Genomic DNA, 19,173 nt, shown 5'->3' on the forward strand with positions numbered 1-19,173 from the left:
CGCAGTCACCTACAGGTGACCAATGACAATACCTTCTACAGTACTTCACTTCTAGTCTGCACAACATTTCAACACGACACTTTGCTCTCTTCCTTCACCTCATAGTTTACTAAAAAATTCTGCACGTTATTGCTGTTTTCCCCACCACCAACTCACCTCGTGCTTGAAACTTAGCGTAAAATTTTCTTAAATTAGTGCATCTAAATGCCTCTTATTTCGTGTCTCATATTGCCTGCTTCCGGTATTATGTCTATTTTGTTTCCATGTCAAACCACTCTGACAAAGCTTCGTACCCTGACTATATTGCGTCGTGTCTCTTCTTCGTATTTGTGCATTTAAAAAAATAGTATGGCCTACATTTTTGTCTTTTGACTGGAAAAAAGCGGTTCAGGAAATATATAGCTATTGTCTCACACTTTTCTGTTTACTTCCTTCGTAATGGCAATTCCAATACGTAGTATTTACGAGACGTCTGTCAGTCGCAATGACCAAACAAGAATTGAGACACGAAATCAATTTACTGACCAATAGTCACCTCAATATAGTTGTTAGAATTATATTTATCAGTATCTATTTGTAAGCAGAAAAAAAGAACATTTGTTGGTATCAGCTCAGAACGATACCGTGCACAAACATTAAACATCCGTGGACTTCAGAACTTCAAGCAAAGAATACTGACTTTTCAGCTTCTTATGAAATACACGAAGGCGCATGGGAATGGTCATGGAAGAATTCATAAGAAAAGACAAGTCATCGTTGAACGTCTTCTTCACGTCGAGGTAGTAATTGTTAAAGGAACCACTCAGTTGTATAAGGACGGATCTGCTATGATCCGTTATAGAACCATTCCATAGTTTGACAGTTGTAATCAGGGAGGCCACGGAAAAATCTTTACCAGTACGAGCAGAGGAGGATTTGATGTCTGTTCCTCCTGAATAGGATGAACTACTTCATTGCAGCACGTAACTGGAGTAGCTCAGTGAGCGTTACAGGTGCATCTTTACTTTGTATATAGCGACGTGTATGTTGTATTTCTGTATATTTGTATAGATTCGCCTGATTCAATCCATACCTAACACCAGCTTGGATAGTTTGAACTTGATATGGAACTGTACACCGATATTCATTTTGCATAGGCAACATACGGAATTCATTACTGGCTCACTAGCAATTTTCGAAGTTATAAAAAAAATAAGGGTAACAAGGGGTAATGGGGGGGGGGGGGGGCGCAAAGGCTCCGTTCCCTTGGTGCCGCTATATACCCCACTCTCCCGATGAGACATGTAAATCAGTCACAACTGCGCATCCAGTTTAAGACTAGCGGCAGTCGCCACATGCAGGTTGCGGCTACTGGACAAGGCGCTCTCCTACTCGCGGAGGCTAGCGAATTACATCAGCTGTCCCTGCGCCTGATCGGCGACCAGGTATTGATCGGCGATGTCCAGGAGCGCCCACTGATGCCACTGTGTTGCCGGGACACGGGGGGCTCCAAGGCTGGATGACCAGCGATGTAGCGGTCCGGGTCGACGCACGCAATCAGCGGACACTCTTGGATCTCGGGTAGATACGTAACCTAGCTGCAGTCTTGTCCCATGTTCAAAATGAAAGGAAACGAGCTTACAATAGTTTGTGACACCTGATCACATTGCTCAGCTCTTACAACGCTCACTCAGGAAAGTGAAAATCTGGTCTCCAGCGCTTACTCAAGTAGTTTCTAATGTGGTCTCCCTAAAATTACAATAAGTTTGTAGACGTCAGAAGATGTGTCCCGCGCAAGGAAGGAAGCGAAAGATACAACTGCACGTAGCCTAAGCAGGCAGTAGGTAATGAACTAACTATCAGTAATGGAACCTCCCAAGTTTGTTAAGGACCGGCAAGCGAGCTGCCCACCTTCGTGCTTCACGGGAAGTGCCTTACCAATTCAAGCCACCTGAGTACGCTTCACAGCCCGACTCGAAGCTGCAACATGTCAATAGGCGCTCTTTACTATTTCATATACAACATAAGCTCTCTTTCATTCCTTGCTGGCATTTGGGAGAGGAAATGTAAGTCGGAGAATGGCGTGTCCGCTGAGTAGAGGTGTTCTGCAAGATAATAATATAACTTTGGGAAGGGCAAATTTTTGAAAGTATATTAACAGCCCGCGCACGAGCATTCAGTTAGCGCAGAAACAAGGCAGTAACGGTGCGATTCCGGTAATGGGTATGGAGAGCAACAGAACTCCCAACGGCAAACACTATGTCTACCGGAAATAAACGTACTCAACCGTTACCTTAAGGTCAAAACCAATTACCGATAAAATCAATATCAAGTGAAAACAAAGAGCTGCGTATCACCGAATTTCGTAGAACCTACTGAAGATTCCATAAACCCATAAGCACTGCAGTTGTAGGCCTAATATACGCAGTGCCTTGTACATGGAGAAAAACGTAAGGGCTAATGGCACCTGCAGCAGAACACGAACGCCATATTCCACTGGGGCAACACCACAGACTGGCACTGCCAAGTCGTCATTACGATTCTCAGCACCCTGTAGGGTTCCAAGAATCGCCAGCACACGCAGGAGGCGACAATAAGCGCACACAAAATCCAAGAGCCAACTGAAATCCCAAAACAGCCTAAGAACATCAGTAGAGAGGACGGCTATAGGCTCCCTACGTCGTGGCTGCTAGCAATGTAAAACGCATATATTTATGAAGTGCTTTCTCGGATCTAGAAAAAGAGCGAAAATCAGATGTTGAAATTCATAAAACTTTCATTAACAGCCAGAAGGTCACTGCGAGCGTCAGCTCAATCTTATGGAGCAGGAATATGACGAACAGAGCTAAATGAATCATATTCGAGTCGATATTACATAGTATAATCTTATACCGAGCAGATACCTGGGCAACTAATCAGGAACATTCACATAAGCTAAAAGTATTTCAGATGGACTTTTGGAGAAGCTTAGCAGGAATTTCAGGACCACAAATAATTGGAAAATGGAAGTTGAAGGAAATACCTGATGTGTTGGATACGAGTAAATTGTAGTGGTAGGTGCATGGAAGAGGAATGGATGAAATATATATTGGGGTGGACAACTGAAGGAAGAGGAGGAAAAGGACGACCCATGAGCATCTGGATCCAAAGTGTAAAATTAATGATGAAAACATTTGGTGTAAAAGAAGAGGATATACAAAATCTAAATACATGGAAGAACATCGTGAATAGGTACTTACACTATCTGAAACTATCTGAACAACCCTATGTCATGCGGAATTTTATCACTGTGTCACGAGAGGCGGACCCGCCTTTATAAATGGAGACGGGGATTATTGTGTTGTCAGTAGACTAGCAGTAACTGCGAAGTTAGTCGGTCGGGAGGCCTCAGTGACTTCGAACCTGGATTAGTCATTGGATGTCACCTGAGTAACAGATCCATAAGGGACAGTTTAACTCATCTAAAACAGCCGTAGTGAACAGTTGGTAACAGGAATGTCACGTGGAAATGCTAATATATATCAGAGGAAGAAATCCCTACCGAGTTCCTCAGTGCTGCCAGCAGTGCAGCGAGCACCAAGACTGTGCGCATGTACATACAAAGAATGGGGCACCGTAGTTGAACAGTTCCTCATGACCGACATATTTTTGTGGTCAGTGTTACACGATGCTTGACGTGGTGCAAGAAGTAACGCCACTGGGAAGTGGATGGCGAAAAACGAGTCATTATTCGCTCTATAAACTGCGCCGATTAGATGGAGGGGTTTGGCAATGCCTCAAAAATAACAGGAATAATCCTGCCAGTAAGCAGCATCTGTTAGGCAATGGTTTGTGGACAATAACATTCCTGAAATGGACTGACCTGCCCAGAGTAAGAATCTGGAACCAGTGGACCACTTTGGGGATGACTCAGAACGTCGACTTATCGTTAGGGACAGCTCCGCCCGAAGCGAGAATAAAATGGCTCTGAACACTATGAGGCTCAACTTCTGAGGTCTTCAGTCTCCTAGAACTTAGAACTACCTCGGCCGGCGAAGCGAGAATAACCAACAGTATTTCACGACATTCGGGTCGGGTCACGTGACGTCGCCCGCTTGCTACTGCGGGGAGCCCATATTGGATTTCATCGTATTCTGTTTCTTACTGTATTACAACTTCCTGTCATGTCACTATGCCTTTTGAAGGCAATGGCGCATCGAAGAGTTATCACAAACATCATTCTGGGTACTATTTATTACAATTATGAAGGCATTTAACGACACATCAGCGAAAATCTTGTAATAAATAATATCAAGTCATAAGGTCTACGCGAAAATGAGGTCTATGCGAACATCGTGGTCTTACTTTCAGTGACACGTGGTTGCGGTGTCTGAGGGACCAGGTTCGCGTCCTGCTACATGCAAATATTTTTCCCGATTTTCATGTTTGTAACAGATTCTGGTTCTTTCTTATTCATATAATAGAAGAATGTTCCGTAAAGTTCGATATTATTTACATACAAGAGCGTACTCTCGCTCTGTAACGAGTCCCATCGATTTTGTAATTATCTGATTAAAGAACGAACGATCAAACTCCTTAAAGTGAAAGAAACAGCAATGATATTTGCTTTTTAGCTGGTCACGAATACACTTCTGTTTATTCTGATAAGTCGCGATTTCCGAGGGTGTGGTTATGCACGAACGGGCAAAGCTGAAATTCCTGTGAGTAATAATGAACACTGTGCAAAGTAGAGAATGGACATTAATTTACGGTATCCGACTGTCTTTTGTACTATAATTTCCGTAACTCACGTTTTACGTCTAGCGAAATAACCATTTAAAGGCGAAATATACACGTAATTGTAGCATGTGCCACTATTCTCAAAAACAATTATTCAATACAAATTGTGCTAGAAATTACAAAAAGTTTTCGTCGAATTTTTACAATATGTCAGTGTTCCAGAAGCACATGCGAGCAACACGAGCACTGAGGTATTGAAGATAAGGACGAAGTTTCATTTCCCTCCCTTTTTGCACGAAACAACTGCACTAACAAAACACAATGTTCTATGAATCATTTTTTAATAAATCGTTCCCATAATGTTTCACATGTAAACATTAACATTCTTTCGGTATGTCTGCCATGGAGTCTGCAGAACACGAAAGATAAAAATGTCTCCGCCAGACCGCACACAAGCTTATCGGAAACGAAGCAATCGTATTGGATCCCGCTACCCTGGTATGCTATTGGTTCTTTACGTTTCGGGCCGAGCTGTCCCTAGCGTTATGTGAACGTAGATCTCGCTCAAAATCCCGAGACATTCAGCATCACTACATTCTCTAGTTTCCGCTCTTGAGGACACACCGCTGAAAGTATCCCAACCACATTTCATGCCGTCAAAAAAGGAAGTGTGGACACTAGTGAGTGTCCGGATACTTTTGATCAGATACTGTATGCGATGACATGCTAAAAAATGGTTCACAAATGGCTCTGAGCACTATGGGACTCGACTGCTGAGGTCATTAGTCCCCTAGAACTTAGAACTAGTTAAACCTAACTAACCTAAGGACATCACAAACATCCATGCCCGAGGCAGGATTCGAACCTGCGACCGTAGCGGTCTTGCGGTTCCAGACTGCAGCGCCTTTAACCGCACGGCCACTTCGGCCGGCGATGACATGCTAAAATTTCTGTTGGATAGAAAACCTCTGTTGTTGTTGTTGTTGTTGTTGTTGTCTGTCCTGAGACTGGTTTGATGCAGCTCTCCATGCTACTCTGTCCTGTACAAGCCTCTTCATCTCCCAGTACCTAGCGCAACCTACATCCTTCTGAATCTGCTTAGTGTATTCATCTCTTGGTCTCCCTCTACGATTTTTACCCTCCACGCTGCCCTCCAATACTAAATTGGTGATCCCTCGATGTCTCAGAACATGTCCTACCAACCGATCCCTTCTTCTAGTCAAGTTGTGCCACAAACATCTCTTCTCTCCAATCCTATTCAATACTTCCTCATTAGTTACATGATCTACCCATCTAATCCTCAGCATTCTTCTGTAGCACCACATTTCGAATGCTTCTATTCTCTTCTTGTCCAAACTATTTATCGTCCATGTTTCACTTCCATACATGGCTACACTCCATACAAATACTTTCAGATATGACTTCCTGACACTTAAATCTATACTCGATGTTAACGAATTTCTCTTCTTCAGAAACGCTTTCCTTGCCGTTGCCAGTCTGCATTTTATATCCTCTCTACTTCGCCCATCATCAGTTATTTTGCTCCCCAAATAGCGAAACTCGTTTACTACTTTAAGTGTCTCATTTACTAATCTAATTCCCTCAGCGTCACCCGACCTAATTCGACTACATTCCAATATCCTCGTTTTGCTTTTGTTGATGTTCATCTTATATCCTCCTTTGAAGACACTGTCCATTCCGTTCAACTGCTCTTCCAAGTGCTTTGCTGCCTTTGACAGAATTACAATGTCATCGGCGAACCTCAAAGTTTTTATTTGTTCTCCATGGATTTTAGTACCTACTCCAAATTTTTCTTTTGTTTCCTTCACTGCTTGCTCAATATACAGATTGGATAACATCGGGGACAGACTACAACCCTGTCTCACTCCCTTCCCAACCACTGCTTCCCTTTCATGCCCCTCGATTCTTATAACTGCCATCTGGTTTCTGTACAAATTGTAAATAGCCTTTCGCTCCCTGTATTTTACCCCTGCAACCTTTAGAATTTGAAAGAGGGTATTCCAGTCAACATTGTCAAAAGCTTTCTCTAAGTCTACAAATGCTAGAAACGTAGGTTTGCCCTGCCTTAAATGTAGCTTCTAAGATAAGTCATAGGGTCAGTATTGCCTCACGTGTTCCAACACTTCTACGGAATCCAAACTGATCTTCCCCGAGGTCGGCTTCTACTAGTTTTTCCATTCTTCTGTAAAGAATTCGCGTTAGTATTTTGCAGCTGTGACTTATTAAGCTGATAGTTTGGTAATTTTCACATGTCAACACCTGCTTTCTTTGGGATTGGAATTATTATATTCTTCTTGAAGTCTGAAGGTATTTCGCCTGTTTCATACATCTTGCTCACCAGATGGTAGAGTTTTGTCAGGATTGGCTCTCCCAAGGCCGTCAGTAGTTCTAATGGAATGTTGTCTACTCCGGGGGCCTTGTTTCGACTCAGGTCTTTCAGTGCTCTGTCAAACTCTTCACGCAGTATCGTATCTCCCATTTCATCTTCATCTACATCCTCTTCCATTTCCATAATATTGTCCTCAAGTACATCGCCCTTGTATAGACCCTCTATATACTCCTTCCACCTTTCTGCTTTCCCTTCTTTGCTTAGAACTGGGTTTCCATCTGAGCTTTTGTATTTATACTAGTGGTTCTCTTTTCTCCAAAGGTCTTTTTAATTTTCATGTAGGCAGTATCTATCTTACCCCTAGTGAGATAAGCCTCTACATCCTTACATTTGTCCTCTACCCATCCCTGCTTAGCCATTTTGCACTTCCTGTCGATCTCATTTGTGACGTTTGTATTCCTTTTTGCCGGCTTCATTTACTGCATTTTTATATTTTCTCCTTTCTTCAATTAAATTCAATATATCTTCTGTTACCCAAGGATTTCTACTAGCCCTCGTCTTTTTACCTACTTGATCCTCTGCTGCCTTCACTACTTCATCCCTCAAAGCTACCCATTCTTCTTCTACTGTATTTCTTTCCCCCATTCCTGTCAATTGTTCCCTTATGCTCTCGCTGAAACTCTGTACAACCTCTGGTTCTTACAGTTTATCCAGGGCCCATCTCCCTAAGTTCTCATCTTTTTGCAGTTTCTTCAGTTTTAATCTACAGAAAACCTCTATGCCAATGAAATTTAGTATTATTATTAGTAATGTACCCAGAAAATTCCATTATAGCATACGTATAGCTGTAGAGGATGATTTCCATTTTGCTAATCTGTACCGGAGATTTGTAACATGCAGCCGCCACATATCCACTCACCGTGTACGTCGTCGTCTCGATTGGGGGCGGGGCAGAAGCGGGTCGGCGCTCCCCGAGAGGGGCGCCGTCCTTTCCGGGACCTCCGCCATCAGAATCTGTAAACAAGAAAGGAAGGAAATTAATACGCAATAACGTAAACTAGTATTCTGCACTCACTGGAGTCTCCTGGTGAGGTACGTTTCTCAAACAGAAGAACTTTAAGTGATGTCTCGGAAACTGTTATTGGAAACTTACATTAAAACAAGTGTGAAAGTGCCATGTTTCACGGAACTTGCAAGAACTACTGATAACATGATTATTTATTATCAGTTTCAATTTTCTGATGATCTTCAGTTATCATAGGACTAGCAACAGCCTAGGAGGCAGCCTTCTTTATTTATGCCCTGTAGTACATAGTTGTCAGGGCCTGATATTCGACCACCACTCCCGGCTAAATTGCAGAAATATCAAATTTTTAAAAAATCGAAAGGAGGCAAAAATTATTTCCTTCCCTGTATTCAAAAGTAAATGATGGCGCCAGCGTTTTGATGCATTTTCTTCGCAATAGGACAGTACACCCAAAGGACTTTCTCGCGAATTTGCGAGTATTACAATATCATGTGCGAAGTAATAGTATAACGTCAACCAGGAATCCCGGCATTAAACGTTCGCCGAAAACAAAATTCAATTGTATGATCAGAAACTGAAGTTAATATTTTTACTCGGAAACTAAGTTCGTAATTGGAGATGCATTGACGGATGCGACTAAACGGAATTTCATCCAACAAGGCCAGTTTCCACTTAGGAGTACTACAGACGGGTCAGCTGTGTCTTAAGTCGAGACTTTTAGATTTGCTTCTCCCTGAAGTAACAGAGTTAATATTGCTTAGCTACTTAATTTCTGGACTCCTTTTGTTCTGGTATCTTTGCACACTGGGAATGGAAATATTGTTTTCTGCGCTCCGGTAATAAGATTCCGATTGGAAAGTTGTAAACACTCTGCTTCCAATGGTAACGAGATGATTATTGGCTAATGTTTGCAACTGGCTAGATAAACACCAGCAGTGCAAGCCAATTACTGCGCTCGTCAGCCACGCTTTTAAATGTAAATCAAGGTAGGTCACGCAGTCTGGCATCTGGATACCAAGCGACTGCCTGCGATAGGAACGTGAAACACAAGCGAATGTTTATTGTCGTACGCCTGTAGTTCCAACAGGAGCGCCGACAACTTGTGAAGCACGTAGACTGCTCTGTCAAGGTCGCCACGCGTCTCCAATACAGCCCCAATGACGCGTCCCTGACGTCATCGATGGGACAGCACACACAGTAGGTTGCGTAAACATTCCACCTGTGGTGCTTCTCTGTGAGCCCTTAAAAGCCAGTGTAAACAGAAGGGAAAAAATTCCATCTTTTAAAAGCTACCATTCTGGCTTGATGGCTCAAACAGTAAATAGCAATTCGCCTCAAGATCGGAAGTTCTTACCTTTGTCTTACTGAATTTTTTTTTTCACTGTTCGTTAACACGACGGACTCCAGGCACCGGCTTATGACGAAGGCCAATAAATGCATGGGCGATAGTAGTCAAAACTAAGCTTCAGTTGATGAGAAGTTTACCTGCACGTTCGGCGATACAACCCTTTAACTTGAGTCTAAAATAAGGTATAGCATTTGTTGTTTCAGGTCCCAAGTAGTGTATAGTACATTATGTTAATTGCCACACGGGGAATGAATACGTTTACGAACGACAGCATTGCTCGAAAGTATTTCCGGCGGCACAGAGTCAAATTCATCTCTCGAAAGGGCCCAACCTGACACTCAGTTACATCAGGGCGTTTTGAAAAGTAATGCCTGCGAAATTTTTACGTGAAAACACCTAGAGCTCGTCAAATAAAACAATTGTTATTAACGTTCTACATTTTTATTCTTCTGTTGACATATCTGCTGCCCCATGACAAACTGTAGCGTGTTATCATGGCCGTGTGTACCGAAGTATGTACGTGCGTGAGAAACAGCGTGCTGTAATGGAGTTTAGAATTCGAAGAAATCGGGCACACGTGGAGTACCCTCTCTTTCAGCATAACAATGCCAGACAGCGCTGCGACATTTGCATCAATGCGACGCCTTGGGTTCACTGTCATCAATCATCCCCCATACCGTTCCCACCTGCCCCCACCCCTTTTTCACCTACTTCCAAAACAAAGATCACCTTTGGAAACTTCAATTCGATAGCGATGAAGCGGTGAAGAGCTCGTCGTCAGGGTGACTATGTTGAAAAATAAATATGTATAAATTAAGAATAAACATTTAGAATTTTAATAAAGTTTGTTTTATTTAAAAAGCTCGAAGAGTTTCCACATAAAAAATACGGAGTCATTCCTTTTCTCCACGCCCTAGTGAGAACATGCTGCGAAAGTGTGACAGAAGGAACGATTAAGGTCTTTGTTAAAACTAAATACACTTTAGCGCGATGACAGTAACAGTTTAACTGCCACCTCAAAATCTGACCGAAGGGCTTTTAACAACAAGACAAACATGGATATTTTTAACAATAACTCAATGCCGCGCTAGGACATAGAAAGAGATTCCGTCGAATGTTCTTTGCCTAAGCAACGATACTATTAAGCGCGCGGTTATATCAATTTCATTCGATGACAACTCAAAGCAGGTGTCCAGAGCAGTGAACATAGTCTGCAGGAGGCACTTGGTGTGACAATCAGGGTTACGTGCCGCGTATAACAACCAGTTACGAAACACTTGATACACGTGCACTCAGTTTTTTTTTGTTTTTTTTTTAACTCAGGTGCCAACTTTTCTGTCGTAAATTACATTGTTTTCCTCGAGAAGTAAAAACAAGTACTCCACTGTGATGTCTCCAGAGGACTTAAGCCAGAACGACATTACCGGCCGGAGTGGCCGTGCGGTTCTAGGCGCTACAGTCTGGAACTGCGTGACCGCTACGGTCGCAGGTTCGAATCCTGCCCCGGGCATGGATGTGTGTGATGTCCTTAGGTTAGTTAGGTTTAAGTAGTTCTAAGTTCTAGGGGACTGATGACCACAGCAGTTAAGTCCCATAGTGCTCAGAGCCATTTGAACCAGAACGACATTGCAGTTAATTCTGAAGTGCTCCGACGAATAAACAGAGGTAGTGGGTGCACATGAGCCAATATCTGCTTAAATATCTGCTTAAATGTTCCAACTGCGGATAACACAATCACGTCATAGACGCCTCAGTGTGATCCAACTATTCGGCATGCCAGTGTGAATCACGGACCGACCTTGACGCCCGCCGAACGAGCGCTGCGAGTCGACACTTTTCGCATGCTGTCTTACAGCCGCAAAATTCTCCAAAGCTATGGTCTGTCATTCATGTCCATCGTATTCGTAATCAGATGGTTGAACACTCTACGTCAACTGACGTTTTCTTAATATATTTTCTGCTAGTTTCAAGAATTACCTCCAAAAAAAAAAAAAAAACCAGACAGCGCATTGTTTAACGAGACAGGATAATTTGCACGTTTTGCTGCATTCATCATACGACCTGGTCCATATCAGGTATTGTCGCCACGCACGTTGCAGTATATGATTAATAAATATGTTATGTGCAATAAGTTGAAGATTGTAGTAATTGATTTCCATTAAAAAGTGCCGGCGGCATCAAGGTTTTCAAGAAAGGGAAAATGTGCTCCTGTTCGACAATGGAGGTGGAATCAGCCACTGGTAGAGATGCAGGAACCACAGTGATACATGAAGTCATCTACGGAAACTACAGTAAATCGAAAGTAATATCCCCAGGAGGTGGAAGCTGATATTTAGACCGTGCTTCGCCTGAACAGGACTTCAATATATTTTATACTAAGAAAGTTCAACAGAATGTAAGAAATACTGTGCATCCAAACAGCACACGATTTATGATACGATCAAGTTTCTTCACGTTCTAAGGATATAGTCTGGTGGAAAATTTCTCCAATGAACGACAGCAGCAATGGCAACTCTGTGAAGATATGTAAATCCGACACAGTAACACTCCCTGAAAGAGAGAATCGTCGTCTTTAAATATTAAAAAGTATTCAGTTTTAAAATTCGGTATTCACAAATGTTATTTCACCAATTTAGCCATTCTCAAGTACAGTATAGTGACAATTGTGTGCTTTAGCAAGTATCAAAACTCAGATGTATCTGACGTGTGTGTATGTCGCCATCATCACACTCACGGGCTTTATGGATATTAGTGTTTAACGTCCCGTCGACAACGAGGTCGTTAAGAGACGCAGCATCAAGCTCGGAGAAATGAAGGACGGAGAAGGGAATCGGCCGCGTCCTTTCACAGGAAACGTCCCGACATTCGACGTAAGTGATTTAGTAAACTCACGGAAAACCAAAATGTGGTTGGGCGGACGTAAGTTTGAGCCTGAGCCGTCGTTCTCCCGAATCCGAGTCCCGTGTTAACCACTGCGTCACCTCGCTCGGTCACTGGCTTGGTATTTCTCTTTGTTGGGCTCTTTGACGTGACAGAACGCCAACTAAACTAAAAGATTTTTTTATTATAAAAAATTGTCAAATGACAATACCTCCTTTCATATGAAATATTTGTAACAATGTCACTGTATGGCGTGCGGAGTCAAATGTCAAAACGAGTAACTTTTGGGGAGTAATACTTTTTTAATGCTCTTCGCAAATATATTACTTTTTTCTTATTCTGTTACACTTATTCTCCGTAATGAACAATTTATTAATACTGCATCTCAACGTAAGGTCGGGATTTCACTGACGAGATTAATGTGTCACCATAGTAAACGTGTAACTTACAAGCATTATAAGTACAAATCACTGTATGATGATCAGTTGGTACGTCAATAGTAACTACGCTAAGCTCCATGACGTAATCTTACAGAAATATTAAGTTAAGTTTTCATCTTTGTGGCGACAAGTAATGGCGTCTGTTGAGTCTTTGATTTTGTGATATCTATCACCAGATTTACACAATGTAATGACATCTATCTACTGAGCTAGAAAGTTGCGTAATGCCATAATTGCAATAGCACATAATGAAATATGGACAGCTACAAGGAAATAACCTCTTTCAATTTATACTGGTTGATGACCTATCCATCTGTCAATATATTCTTAAAAATTCCCAGCGAAACATATCTGGGCAATTTAAAATTTTATCATGCATAAAATTCGGCTACAGAGGTGTATTAAACACTTTTGTTTTCATGAACATTTACTATGAATTAGAATTTTTATGCTGTTTTATACTACTTGCGACCATGTTGCTTTGTTACGCTAAACAGTTTGTTTTGTTTTGTATTAGGGCGCAAAAAACAACTGGGGTCATGCGCGCCCAAGACAAAACTATAGAGCACGAACAGAGAGTTCATCGATTATGCGTGAGTCCCAATGGACAGACTAGGGGACAGCAAAATGACGGCCAAAGATGTTGGAGACAACAATAAGGTCCACGATGACGTCAGCGTCAGGGGAATGGATCTTGGTCCCAGAGAGCCGTTGGAGGTTGTCCAACACGACAGAGGAAGATGTTGAACTGTTAAAAGAACTAGGGAATGAAATCCAGCTAGCCCTTTGCTATTCTGAAGAATGCGACGACACTTTGCTCGCATCTGTTTGTAATGAATGCAGTCCGCCATCGTAGGATGACGGTTAAGAACGCGGAGAGCACGTCTCCAGGCGTGAATTGCGTTGCAGTGTGCCTCAGTCCACCAAGGGACTGGGACACCACGTGATAAAGAGTAAATGCGAGGAATGGAACATCCTGCAGCAGTAAGGATAATGTTTGAGAGTCATCACAAGTGGGGAAACTTGTTCTTCGACGGTCGGGAGGGAGGAGTAAAGCTGCCAGTCAGCATTAGCAAGCTGCCATTTGGGTATGCACACAGATGGGGTAAGAGTCAGCAAACTGATAGCAAACGGGGAATAGTCACTCGAGTAGGTATCAGAAGGAACAGACCACTCAAGACGATGGGCAAGCTGGGCAGTGCAGAAGGATAGGCCCAAATGGGAATAGGTGTACGAGGAGTCGGAAAGGAAAGTGGGTTCTCCAGTGTTAAGGCAGAGGAGGTTAAGTTGGTTGAGAAGGTCAGCCAAGAGGGCACCTCTCCGACAGGTCCTGGGAGAACCCCAAAGGAGATGATGCGCATTAAAGTCTCCGAGTAGTAAAAATGTGGGAAGCAGCTGCCCACTAAGTTGAAGGAAATCTGCCCTGGTGAAAGCGAATGATGCAGGGACATAAATGGTACAGAGGAAAAAAAGTAAGTTGGGGGAAGAAAAGGCGAACTGCCACAGCTTGATGATTGGTAGTCAGCGAGATGGGTTGACTGTGAATGTCATCCTCTATGAGCAGCATGACGCCCCCATGAGAGGGAATGCCGACATCAGGGGAAGGTCAAAACAAATCGGAAAAAAAATGTAAAAGCTCCAAGCAGTCGTGAGGGCGCAATTTCGTTTCCTGCAGGTAGAGTACAAGGGGACGCTGCGACGCTAGAAGCAGCCGTAAATCCTCTTTGTGGGACCTAAGGCCGCGAACGTTCCATTGGAGGAGAGTCATGATGAAGAGACTTATGTTTTAGTTCTTGAACAGTTTATTTATTTCTGACGTACACGGACGTAAGACTTTCCAGTTCCTGGAGTGAATTTCGGAGACAATGTCTGTTTTTAACCTACAGTGGATCGTGACGGAAGTGACATAATTTGCATTAATTTATCGTTGTTATGCCGACAGTCATAGTGTTATGCGACAGTCATATTTCGTGACTGTAGTGTTATGATCTTCAGTTTTTTATTTGGTCAAGCCGGGCGAACACGTTTTATGCACTAGCCTGTTTCGCACAACTGAGGTGACAGTCTGATCCTTTCCGTATGCATGGCAAAGGAATTCCTTGACTCCAAGACCAGGTTGACTTACTGGAGTCTTCTGTTTCCGGGCCAAACCTGGTGCCCACCGGGTATCTTTCGAATAAACAGGGCGTCGGTTTAGCTATCTGAACAATGACCCAAGACTACGGGAACAATAATCCAACTAACTTCAGAATGAACGTAAAAGAAATCCAGATCCACTTTTAATGGAAAAAGGGACAGTTCATTCTTGAAGTGCCGGCCGGTGTGGCCAAGCGGTTCTAGGCGCTTCAGTCTGGGACCGCGCGACCGCTACGGTCGCAGGTTCGAATCCTGCCTCGAGCATGGATGTGTGTGATGTCCTTAGGTTAGTTAATTTTAAGTAGTTCTAAGTTCTAGGGGACTGATGACCTCAGATGTTAAGTCCCGTAGTGCTCAGAGCCATTTTGAACCATGCTTGAAGTTATGCGACTGGTCTATGTTGAATTATCAGTAGTGCGTAGCCGGAGACCTGCGCACATAATTCAGCTTTTCGAAACAATCCCCGCCTCACTATTTTAATCCTAGTCAATTCAGCGGACTGTTCAGTAGTTATTCTGAACAACAGGTACTAGCTATAACAATGTGTGTGAATCGCACCTTCTAAACTAAACTTTGATCCTCATGAACCGGCCTTCACAGGGACTTTCTAGGAATAGCATAGCTCTTGACAGTCGCCTGGTAGCGAGATCTCGTTTAACAAGAACATCTAGCTGACGCCTACTGCTGTGGAGGAGTACTCTTACGGCAAAACGCGCTCGCCTGAGACAGCCTTGCCGGGAAGTGACGTCACCAAGTGCCGCAGTCGCCTGGAACCTTCACTTCAGCTATCCGTCGACTGCCTGTTTAAACGAACATTGTTTTGCAGTAGTTGGATTCGTGAGGCACTAAGTGCAACTCTGCAGCCGGTCAATAAATGTCAATGCGCTTACCCCTTCGATTACCACCTCTTCAACTTTGGCGCTTTGCATGTGAGTCACGATGATTACTAATACAAATAGTTTTTCATGCTGCTTTTAACTAAACAACAGCTTCTCCGTTGGCCTGACTATGTTGAATGGACATCATTCCAGATCTTCCTGCCACAGAAAGAATCGCTGGTCTCTGGCAATGAACTACATACATCCGCGTCAGAATCAAGAACGCTAAACACTACAGCACGGAGGTGATCCAGTGAGCTGACAAGAACGCAGATGCATTTGTGACTGTGCCAGCAGCCTAACTACGAAAATAATCTAATTGCAGTTTGCCCAGAGACTGTTACTGTTTAACACGAGTGATTCTTAGATCTTTTGAAACTGTGCTACGTGAGTTGCTCATGTAGCGAAATGAGAATCATGCTAAAATATCGTACCAGACAAAAAACACTTATACATTTTCTTGGAATACCATCTCTGTGGCCGACGTTGCCTTGTTCTTGACATGGAAAACTTGACCTAGATTGTAAATAGCTGGTTTAAAATGCCACTGTGAACATGGTGTTTAAAAGCGGCGTTAGGCTAATTACAATAGTAGATATGGCTACCTTCGTTTACCAACGACAAAAGGGAATGAAAGTTATGCTATTTTAGTGCACTCCCATCGCATATCGAATGAAAGTGATGAAAGTTAAAACAAAGATTTCGGACAAGCGTATGTTTGCTCAGGAGTTGCTAAAAAGGGAACAGCTCTCTATCGTAACATCCCCCAGTGTTTCAATCGTGGCCTTGAAAGAAAATACAGTAAATATGAAAAGAGGCATTTTAGCATATGAGAGAGAGAGAGAGAGAGAGAGAGAGAGAGAGAGAGAGAGAGAGAGAGAGAGAGAGAATGAACTGTCTTTTATGGCGGTGTTCATTACAAAACCGTAGCGAATTTAGCTATTCATTTCTAGTAGACTAATATTTGCAATATAATTATTCCAGTGTGTGTTGTTTTGAGCGAACAAAAGTAAGTCACCTCAATGCACAGCACAGACGGTAAAAGAAATCTCCGGGAATACAATGAAGCTACGATATAGGATACTTTTTAAACTGCATGAGGTTGCGACGATTAAGTTATCTGTCTGCTTCGTGATCTGCTTGGCAGTGCACGAAAGGTTGCTAGTTAGAAATTTAATCTGAGAGACGATTTAACTGAGAACAATCCCCGCAACTGTTACGTGCGCTAGAGATTGATACCACTGCTAGAAATGGCCACAACGGGCGCGGACGGCATAGGGAGCACCTCACACCGCCCAAGCATAAATATGGGACGAGGTCAGCTCGTCAACCAGTCTCAGGGACACCTGATGAAGACGCCGAGTTACGACGTCGAAATATCGTGTTGGGAAGGCGCAGACCACCGGCAGTACACCCGACTCTACGAGATGACAACAAATCGCCGGGAAAGTCTTAGAAATTATCTCGGGTCCTTATCTTACGTGCACGTCTCACGAATTTCCGTTTACGCTTCTAGATTGATCTAGACGTTTCGGGCTCTGGCACCGCCTAAATTTAATACTTGGGACTGTTTAATGTAAATGACAGTTACATTCGATAGGTGTGAGACTGACTTATCGAGAGAGAACGGAAATAACAGTTACAGTAACAGAACTGAAAAAATCTGAGCATCAGCAACAATTCCGTTTTTGTCTTATCAAAAGAATATATTCCACGAACTGAACTGCAGAACAACAAAACACGCTACAATGACTACCGAAATCTCTCAGAGTTGAATGTCAATAGTTTACGTTCCGGCAGTTTCAAGTTTCCTTACCAGTCGATAGGAACAGAGATGATGTGCAATTTCAAACGTACAAATTGATTTCTTGATGAAAATATCAATGTTAAAAACTAGCATTTACCTGGAAAGTGCTCATTTTAATGCTTTCACATGAAGGTCGAAATAGTCTACGAAAGAATGTGGCTTCTTGAGCAATGCACCTTGTCGCGGCCTGATGGAAGGGGAAGAAAAAGGAGACAGCTAATGCTAAATCAGATCCTACATTCACTCAATGATAATTTCTGTTGGTTCACGTCCTTGGCAACAGTACTTACTTCCTCTGAGCAGCCACTCCTGCTGATAACTGTTCAACTACTGCCAACATTCCGCGAGGCCTTGCTGTGAAGTTTGGGACAGAGAATAAATCTAGGCATCTGAAATTAGACGACACTACCTCTCTCCTCCATTTGCTTGACAAATTCTGTTGAAAAAAATTTCGTCACCCACCAGAATTCGTCCACCTACATCTGCTTTGGGCACCGCTGCATTAGCCTGTGTTACCAAGTAAATAGTATTTTACCCTTCACAAATATGCTACAACGACAATAAATGTGCCACTATGTGGCACTACTGACGCTGTTCAAGACACACAACACACAGGAATCGAGGACTTAGAGAAATCAGGAATGAGCTGTGTATAACCGCTTTAAACTGGCCCGTCTCCGGTGCGTCGCATTTAACTAAAAACTCGACTCTGTTGTCAGGTCCAACTGGACAATACTGGCTGAGAAAAGAGAGCGAACACACGCGTTCAGAAGTAATACCCAGGACGCGCAACCTACTTCTTATGCATCCGTTGGGCATGACGATCACTATATACCTATACAATGACTGGTAAGTTAACAGCGAATATTGTTCTGTTTATACATATATTCTCTCTCTGAACATATTTTGTTAGAGACAAAATGGGTCTATGTGATTTCACTCAACTAACTTGTAAGAGGGTCTTTATAACCAGGTGTGATGCACTGATTCATTTACTGATTTCGAACAAAATATTAGCAGCGAACGTTTCTAAGTGAAAAACGATATTTTAGAAACGAATCGGGAACTTCAATTTTATTCGACCTACACCATTTCACGCGGAGCAGATGACTTAATTATAGGCAACACACACTGCACATGCAGGTAGTAGTGTGCGTAAACTCAGCCACGTCATCACATAAAAAAAATACGCCTAGCGACGTCGGGGCGCGTTAGTGAACATTTCGGTTCTGAAAAATATCTGTTTCCCATAATGTGACCAGGAAATCCAATTTAAAGGCTTTGAAACACACTGCTTATGACTATAGAAGCACGTTTGTATATAAGTATATGTATAGATCTGTCTGAAGCACTGCTATAAATTATTTCAATATTTAACCTCTATTCAGTGAACGTATAACAGTTACGTTGTCACACACACTTGCACCTGTGGAGCAAACAGGGCCGTAGGATGAAATGTATTCCCTAACTGGTTAATTATTCAAATAAATTTACAGCGGATTCCAAAAAGTTACAGAAATCAATTGTAAGCTACGGAACTTGCTATTGGTCCATAAATGCAAGTTGTCATGACCAAAATAACACACTAGTGGTGCACCTTTTGGTAGTA

At 42.7% G+C, this 19,173-nt stretch overlaps 1 protein-coding gene across 10 annotated transcripts in view; it reads right to left on the reverse strand.

The window, feature by feature from the left end:
* The window catches only part of LOC124591006 (oxidation resistance protein 1), a 775,097-nt gene that overhangs the window by 312,738 nt on the left and 443,186 nt on the right, over window positions 1-19,173 (reverse strand). For all 10 annotated transcript variants that reach the window (XM_047131701.1, XM_047131696.1, XM_047131697.1 and 7 more), the window contains one exon: window positions 7,968-8,062. In XM_047131701.1, the coding sequence (XP_046987657.1) occupies window positions 7,968-8,062 (95 nt within the window). The remainder of the gene's footprint in view (window positions 1-7,967; window positions 8,063-19,173) is intronic.

The sequence above is a fragment of the Schistocerca americana genome, chromosome 2 (assembly GCF_021461395.2).
Source record: "Schistocerca americana isolate TAMUIC-IGC-003095 chromosome 2, iqSchAmer2.1, whole genome shotgun sequence".
Taxonomy (NCBI): domain Eukaryota; kingdom Metazoa; phylum Arthropoda; class Insecta; order Orthoptera; family Acrididae; genus Schistocerca; species Schistocerca americana.